General features: G+C 38.4%; 1 protein-coding gene across 3 annotated transcripts in view; it reads left to right on the forward strand.

Annotated features, from left to right (window-relative positions):
- Nucleotides 1-9,275, forward strand: part of ATP13A3 (ATPase type 13A3) — a 112,130-nt gene that overhangs the window by 98,890 nt on the left and 3,965 nt on the right. For 2 of the 3 annotated variants that reach the window (XM_005873195.2, XM_014545316.1), the window contains exons 31-32: nucleotides 3,477-3,557; nucleotides 5,153-5,242. In XM_005873195.2, the coding sequence (XP_005873257.1) occupies nucleotides 3,477-3,557; nucleotides 5,153-5,242 (171 nt within the window). The remainder of the gene's footprint in view (nucleotides 1-3,476; nucleotides 3,558-5,152; nucleotides 5,243-9,275) is intronic. The other variant, XM_005873196.2, reaches the window with a different exon arrangement.

Below are 9,275 nucleotides of genomic sequence, written 5' to 3' on the forward strand. Positions count from 1 at the left end.
CTGCAGGCCTGGTTGCCCCCAACTGCCCTCCCCTGCCGGCCTGGTCTCCCCCAACTGCCCTCCCCTGCTGGCCATCTTGTGGCGGGCATCTTGTGACCACATGGGGGTGGCCATCTTGTGTGAGGGCATGATGGTCAATTTGCATATTACCTCTATTATATAGGATGCTATATTGCAAATCCTTATGCACTTCATTAAGAAGGACAAATGCATACTTGGAGGTTAAATGTGCAGAAATGGAATTGCTTGGTCAAAGGGCATCTCAAATTTTAATTTTTATAAATACTGTGTTATTTATCTTAGAAGAAATTGACAGTTTATCATCTTTCCAGCAGTGTATTAGTATAACTGTTTCCCGCTATTTCATTGAGGAATTTAGATAAGCACTTTAAGCAAAAGAAGAAAGCAAAACAGAACACACATTTCTTTCCTGCCACATGTGTCTTCTGCTTCACAGTCAAATTGAGAAAAAGGGGGACACATGTAGTACTTTCAACAATAAAGATTAAAAACAATTATTTCTTGAAAGAGTGCTATGAAAATTCACTTCGCTTCCCGCACACTTATGAACTAGTCTGGATTCTACCCCTGCCAGTCTACTGAAGCTACCTTGCCAAGGCAGTTAACAACCTTATTAAGTCCAATGAACTTATCCCATTAATTTCTTTTTTATTTTTTTATTCTTGACTCCTCAGCAGTACTTGACAAGTGAGCCGTGCCAACATTCTTGAGATATTTCCTCTGGAATTTTGTGATGTTTTGCTCTCTTGTGATTGTTCCTCCTTACTTCTGTAACTCCTCATTCTCATTCTTCATTGTGGTTCCAAATCCTCAGCCTGCTCTTTACATGTTTTGTGTTCTCCACATTTCTGCAATTATTCCTGATTTTACTCTCTACATTCAGGTGATCTCATCTGTAGTCATGGCTTCACCCATAGTTGCTAACTATGTAATGAAGACTCCCGACTCTATACCCTTAGCCTAGCTCTCACAACTAGCTTTAGACTTGAATCTACTCCATTGACATACTGAATATTATCTGCATGGTTCACCCATCAACATTTTTTTTAAAATATATTTTATTGATTTTTTTACAGAGAGGAAGGGAGAGGGATAGAGAGAAACATCAATGAGAGAGAAACATCGATCAGCTGCCTCCTGCACACTCCCTACTGGGAATGTGCCCACAACCAAGGTACATGCCCTTGACCGGAATCGAACCTAGGACCCTTGAGTCCGCAGCCGACGCTCTATCCACTGAGCCAAACCGGTTAGGGTCACCCATCAACATTTTTAAACTAAGCTCATCATTTTCTTCCTCAGCTCTGCTTTGTCTCCGTTTCTTGGTACCACCATTTACCCAAGTCAGAAGTGTGTATATGTGTCCTTATCTATTTCTTTTTATAGCCAGTCTGTTGATAGATTCTTTCAGTTTTCTTATTCTGAATCTTTCTCTTTTCATTCCAACCCTTTTTGTCACCTAAAAGGAAACTATTGTTTCCTCTATTCACAACATGTTTGACACCACATGTTTGGGGGTGGTTCCACACGAACCAATTCTCCAACTCTCTGGACACAAACTGGATATCTTCCATTTCAGTTCTGACACTAACCACCTGGAGATAGTGCAGGTTAAGGGCTCAGTCGCACAAGACTATACCACAACTTCAGACACCAGTTTTAAGTCCCAGGTTATCACCTGTACTTCTGACCAACCAGCTATAAATTGGTTCCTGCAACCCCCTTTTCAGGTATGATAATTTGCTTTAACCACTCAAAGAACTTAGGGGAACACTTATGTTTACTAGTTTATTATAAAGACTATAATAAAAGTACAAATGATTAGCCAGATGAAGAGTTATGTAGGCCGAGGTCTTCTGGAAGGGCCCAGAGTACAGAGCTTCTGTCCCTGTGGAGCTGGGATGTACCACTCTCCCAGCACATGGATGTCTCTAAAACCTCTAGTTTAGGTTTCTTTTGTTTTTTAATTGAGGCTTCATCACTAGGCATGGTCAATTATTAACTCAATCTCCAGCCCCTCTTTCCTTCCTGGGAGGATGAGGAAGTGGAGCTGAAAGTTCCAAGCTTCTAATCATGGCTTAGTCTTTCTGGTGGGCAACCCCCATCCTGAAGCTATTCAGGAGCCCACCCAGAGTAGCCTCATTAGAGCAAAAAGCATTCCAGGAAATTCCAGGGGATTTAGAAGTTCTGTATAAGACACTCCCTATTGCCTCCATCACTCAGGAAATTATATGAGTTTTAAGAGCTAAATGTCATGAACCAGGGACAGAGACCAAATACATATTTCTTATCATGCCCACCATTTTAATTCAAGCTACTATCACCTTTTGTCTGGATCACTATAGTAGTCTTCACCCCTCAGATCCTTCTTGCTGAAGTCTTAAATGTTTTTCTAAAACATTAGATCATATCACTCCTCGGCACTTAGCACAGTATCTTGGATATTCACTCGGTGTATATTTGCTGATGAAAGGATGAATGTGTAAATAGGTTTTTTTCTTTTCTTTTTTAGGCCTTAAAAATTTATCACAGATTTTAAAGTGAAAATTTAGGTTGTATTTCTTAAATTGATCTATATAGTTTTTTTATGCACTTGTCCTTATATCAGTATAGAGCAGGGGTCCTCAAACTACGGCCCACGGGCCACATGAAAATACAAATATTGTATTTGTTCCCATTTTGTTTTTTTACTTCAAAATAAGTTATGTGCAGTGTGCATAGGAATTTGTTCGTAGTTTTTTTTTTAAACTATAGTCCGGCCCTCCAACGGTCTGAGGGCCAGTGAACTGGCCCCCTGTTTAAAAAGTTTGAGGAGCCCTGGTATAGAGTTTTGAATAATATTTTATTATTAGATCAGTATCTGCTTCATTGTTTAAAGACAAGATTTTATTTAAAAAATAGGGACTTATTAGCCCTAGCTGGTTTGGCTCAGTGGATAGAGTGTTGGCCTGCGGACTGAAGGGTCCCAGGTTTGGTTCCGGTCAAGGGTACATGCCTGCATTGTGGGCTTGATCCCCCCCCAGTGGGGGGGGGGTGCAAGAGGCAGCCAATCAATGATTCTCTCTCATCATTGATGTTTCTATCTCTCTCTCTCTCTACCCCTCTCCCTTCCTCTCTGAAATCAATTAAAAAAATTAAAAAAATAATTAAAAATAGGGGCTTATTAGAAATTTATGGTCTAGTAAGGCTTGAGCTATTCAATCTGAGTGATAAAGATCTGACTAAGCTCAGCCACTTTAATATTATTTTTAAACTTAAGTTATTTACACTTTGAGTTTTATCATCTGAAAAGTGGATATAATATCTAACTTGTGGCACTATTGAGGATTGAGTAGGTATTTTATGTGAAGGTGCTTGGTACATAATAGGAATTAAATTAATTTTAAAGTTATGATGTAATGCCATAAATATAAACTACATACTACTATTTTAACTTAAAAATTTTTGTCTTACAGATTGTGTGTGTACCATATCAGTGGCGTATAACTATGCTCATCATTGTTCTTGTAAATGCCCTTGTATCTATCATGGTGGAGGTAAGCACTTCAGATAATCAAATGGCTACCTTGCTGCTATGGGATTCTTGGTGATTTAATGGTAATGGGGGAAGAGAACAGGTAGTATTATGGAAGCCTACAAAGTTTCAGTTTCATTTTAGTTAAGTTTTTTTAGCCTTTTCTTCTGACATTTCCGTTAACTGATAGTAGTCATATTAAGGGATATTACTTAGCTACACTCATACAGATAGGAGAAAATAAGCAGTGAGCTAGCAAAAATTAGTGATTGATAGAAAGGAGAGAAGATTGGTGCTTAGAATTGTTGGGGGAAGGTAGGCACATCAATAAAGAGGAAACCACCAAACTAGATGGGTTGTGGGGTGGGGATGGGGGTGGAGATTGGTGCTCAGGCAGCCCATCAACTGGTGGCCAAGAAATCAGAGTGGGCTAGTACCACTGAGTCCTGTGATATATGGTAGAATTTCCCATTTAAGGAAGAAAGGGGACTTTCTCCATGAAAAGTCATAAATATTAATAATAGAGTTTATTGAGAGAATAAAATAATGACCGTTATGAATTTACCCAGTCTCAGCATTGATTAGTGGAACTTCCTCTTTGATATTTGCTTTTAAATTCCCTCTAGAGGTCATAAGGACTCTCTGATCCATTGTGCATTATACAATTACTCTCCTATTAGGATTGCCTTTAGATCCATTTCTATAAAAGAAACTGCAGAGTTCTCATTTGCTGTTTGTTAATATAATTTTGTCTGTTCTCCAAACTATTATTCTCTTCTACAGTAGCAACATATGAAATGGAAAGAGATAACAGGTGTGATTTTTAAGTGAAGGGTTTCATAGGACATGATTTTGAATTAAAATTAGGTAATTTGTGAAATATATACTTTAATGATAATATTTCTAGACTTGGAAATGATGCTTAATTTGTTATCTTTCTAAAAGATGACTTCGTATTTAAATTTGGACCATAGTTGGCAGCATGGATTTTATGGTACTGAAACTGATCTTTTTAAAGTGCCCAGTGGAATGTGTTTTTGCTATTGTATGGACTATAGAAAGCACATCCAAGACATTTTATTTTAAAAGCTTTTCTTTTTCTATAGAATAAGTTCAACTTTTCACTCAAATGTTTAAGATATATATATATTTTTAAAAACAGATTTTTTTAGGGAATCCTGTTATAAACCCTCATAATGTTTTACTCTTTCTCACTATCAAAAGAATTTGTGTTGGATTCTGAAAATCATATTCATATATAGATTTAGCTACATATAGAATTAATTTTAAATATTCAATGGAAATAACTCACTGTTAAGAAAAAGACTGGATTATAAGCATTATTTTAATATGGGGAGCCCGACTATTCATATAAAAGTCATGTTTTGTGGGAAATGTAGAGGTCCCATTTTATCAAGAATTTTATGATGATTTGCATTTATCATAAAAGTCATGTTATTTTTTGTCTGTTTGCAATATTAACTGAAATTCTCTATATAACAATCAAGTCATGTTTTTTACTAATGATTCAGCATTGTGTGATCCTTTTTAAATGTGCACATTAATAAAGAATGACATAGTCATTTTTAATTCTTAACTCACTGGAATATCTCTCAGAACTTCTGCCTTGACATGGTCCTTTGGAAAGTTGTGTTCAATCGAGACAGACAAGGAGAGTATCGCTTCACCACCACACAGCCAGCACAGGTTGGAATTCAGCACTTGCTCTCAATTCTTCATGTATACCCAGGCTCTCTCAGTGTATACTCTGCATTCTGTAGACTGGTGTTCTGTTGTGTGTTGCTTCAACCTTTTTCCTTATGCCTGCCATTTCATTTCTTGTAAGGAGTCCTAGAAAATTCATGGCAAACCTTTGTTACAGGCTTCTCAGGACTTCAGAAATTTCATAAGTCTTTTTTCCATTCCAATCCTTATCTTGTGTTTATGTAAAGGTCTTGTCCTCAGTGGTGAGAGTTAATTTTTCCATTTCTGTCTGGCTTAAATGTTATGTTTTTGGTTTTCATGAGCCCCATTAGAAGCTAAATGACATGTATGTAAACAAAGTTATCAAATAGGAATTATTTCTAAATGGATCAGAGTCCAAAGGTCAAAATTTTCAGCAATTATTTCTGATTTATTGTTACTGTATCTTAATTTTGGGTGGCTTTTAGGCTTTTCTCAGCATATGTCTTTCATCATTCAGAAAATTTTCAGGCAGTGCTCATTTTTATACAAATCATGGCTTAGGATTTTTTATTCTTTTGGACCCATTATATAACTTATTATTTGAAAGATATGCAAGTGCAGTGATAAAAAAGAAAATGAAATATAAACCCATTTCCTGGTGTTAGGGTTTTGACCTATAGTTTTTTCATAGAAAATATAAGTCTTATTTTTTAAACTGATGCCATTGAATTACATACAGCTCTACAGTTTGTTTATTCAGTTAATCCTCTCCTGAGGATATTTTTTCCATTGCTTTCTAGAGAGAATGAAAGGGAGGGAGAGAGAGAAACATCGATGTGAGAGACACATCAACTGGCTGCCTCCCACATGTCCCACTGAGGGCGGGGAGGGAACCTGTAACCCACGTACATGTTTTTGATCAGGTATGTGAGACCCTTTGGACCTGGGACTGATGCTGTAACCACTGAGTAACATCGGCCAGGGCTCTACAGCTTTTTGGGTATAGAGAACTTAATGATGCAGTCTCACCTCCTCATTATCTTACCCCTTTGTTTGTAGGTGGATGAGGTATCCTAAATATTTTACTAAAGATTTCTGTATCTAAATCTTTTACTCATCATGAGCCATGCAAGGAAACTTAGAGAGTTCAAAAGGATTCCTTGGCATTGCTGAATTGGGCTATTCACTTATTTTTAGCTTTTTTTTTTAACCTAAGTAGCAACTTCTTGAGTTTTATTTGGTAATTTAGCAGGCTTGATGCCCAGTGTAATACCACATGATCCTTTGATAAGAGGTCCTGGAGAGTGCTATTCTTTTTTCTAAAGCTTCATGATGGATGAGTAGTGATCTATATATATAAAAGGCTAATATGCACAGTGTCCCCTCGGGAGTTCGACCAGGAGACTGGGAGTTCAGTTGCTCGCTGTGATGTCCGCTGACCACCAGGGGGTGGCATGGAATGAAGGAAGGCCCTGGCCAGCAGCTGGAAGGCCCCCATCAGCCCTGATCGCCAGCCAGGCCTAAGGACCCTTACCGGTGCACGAATTTCATGCACCGGGCCTCTAGTAGTTTTATAATGATGGGATGAGTTTGGAATCAGCTTCAGTTTCTTTTTCTCAAAGCAGTGTAATGCCTTAGTAGTGGGTATGACCAGAATTGTATTAGGGACTCAATTCCTTTAGCTAAATCTCCTGTGTCTATATTTCTTTCCTTTTGATTACCTCACTACATTACTTCAGAGGTTAACTTTAGCTCATATGAGATACTTGAATTGGTAAGGCTCAAGCCAAGGAAAATATTTACCGTGAGTTATCAGCTTCTCCAGGGAGATCTACGACTGACAGGAAGTAAATGCAGGTTCTGAAGAGGAGTTATACCCCGACTTAGTCAAAATTGGGTATCATAAAGCTGTAAACATTTGAATTGGAAATCCCTCTTCATTGGTCAACCAAAATTAAATGGAAGAAAATTCTATCATTTCCTACATCTCTATTTTTTAAACATTTGTTAATAAGTATCTGCCCTTATTTTTAAGAGTTTGTGCCTCTCATGTGCAGTCTTACCTCTGAAGCATTTAGGGGAGAGAGTGAGTGGTCTAGAGCAGGTAGCTCTAGCATGTCCCGTGTGCTTACCAGTTCTGAGAATCATTGACTAGACAAGAATTTTAGTCTTCATTTTCTATGGTCACGATTAACAAATTATTGGCTTTAAAAAGAGTATTTATAACCTCTTAACACAGAATGGTACACTTTTGTCTTCTAACATTTGTGTGTGTAATGGAGTGTCACTCTTCATATTTATGACTCTTCAAGGGCCAATCCTATAAAAGCCTAATATGCAAATTGTGCCCTTGACTGGGAGTTTGACCAGGGGGTAAGGCCGGCTGGCTAATTGCCCACGGCCCCTTCCCCTGGCCGGCCATGCCCCCAATCAGGGTGGGCCGGCCAGACCCCACCCATGCACGAATTTGTGCACCGGGCCTCTAGTTAGTCATATTACTGTAAGGCTGTGGTTCTCAATCAGGGTCATTTGGCAGTACCTAGAGACATATTTGGTTGTCACGGTTTGGGGCTGGGGGGTGCTACTACTGACATGGGTGGACACTAGGGATGCTGCTAAATAAACATCCTATAGTAGTATGCAGGACAACCCAGAATGTCTAGTCCAAGATGTCAGTAGTACCTGCCATAGGTGAAAAAGAAAGTAAAGTTGAGGGTGCCAGCTACACCTAGGATTTCTGTGGCTGCCATAATTGTCCCTCACCACAAACTCCTGTTCCACATTTGCCCATTCTGTATGTGCGTTTTCTACCGAGAATCCCATGAGGTCTTCTCAAACTGCAACTTCCAACCTTCTATACTAATGTTGAGAGAAGAAAATTTTTCTTTCTTTTCCTTCCTTACCATATGTACCCAGGGACCACTGACTTGGGTTGAAAGCTAGAGAACCTTGACTAGGCTTCAGGTCTTAGACACTTGAATTGGGAAGTCAAGAACCTCACCTGGAAATCTCTAGTAACCATATCAAAAAAATCTGGCGATCTACAAGGTGCTTTACACTTCCAGGATCCTTCCAATTTTAAGGCATTTCTAGCTTCATTTTATACATAGAAAAATAGCATTCAGTCCACTTGCCAAGATTTTGCATCTAATGAAATGGCAGAGTTGGGAGTTGAAGCTATGGTTTCTGATTTCAGGAGGAGTGTTTTCCCACCATGCCACATTGCCTCATATATGGGGGCTATATAGGTGTAAGTTAATATAACAATCACATGACAAAATGGAGACAAACCATAGCTACTGTTGTCAATACCTGCTTTTTATGGTAGACACCGTATGAGGCATTTTATATAAATTCTCTCTAATTGTTACTACAATCTCAAGATATAGAAATGTCTTTTGTTTCTCCCAATTCCACAGATGAGGAAACAGTGTTAGAACTGGGATTCAGATTCACATTTACCTGTACCCAGGCCCATAATATTTCTAGGCCAAAAAGCTCCTATCTAGTCTTTAAAGACAAAATAAGTATCACTTTTTATTTAATAGATACTGTGTTGTACTTGGCCTACTGAACATTCATGCAGCTAACCTAATTTAGATACAGGAAGGGTTTTTACATAATACTAATTTATTTCCTATAGTGATTGTTTTGCTTCTGGATGCTAGGTGGCCTGAATGAAATTGAAAACAGGTTAAGTAAACCACATGCAAATAATCAAAGTTAAAACTTTTATGTAGCTAAATATTTCTCAGCTGTTAAGACTTATTCTCTGACCAAAAAACAAAAATCTTGATATACAGTGGTTTTCAAGCAAAAGTTTTCTTCAATAAATGCCTTTGAACTTCATCCTTGATCTACTGAATGAAAAGTTTTTAGTGGAGTGTCCCATCATCTCTATACAGCTTTACCCTGTTTGAGAAGATCTGTGCTGCATGGTCTCTTGGTGTCTTGGTGGCTGCTTAGTGGTAGATGTGGAACTAGAATTGTAGTTTGATCCTGCCTGAGGATTTGTGCCTGGTTATATTGTCCTTTTGGGGGGGGGGGGGGGGGG

The sequence above is a fragment of the Myotis brandtii genome, unplaced genomic scaffold (genome assembly GCF_000412655.1).
Source record: "Myotis brandtii unplaced genomic scaffold, ASM41265v1 scaffold4, whole genome shotgun sequence".
Taxonomy (NCBI): Eukaryota; Metazoa; Chordata; class Mammalia; order Chiroptera; family Vespertilionidae; genus Myotis; species Myotis brandtii.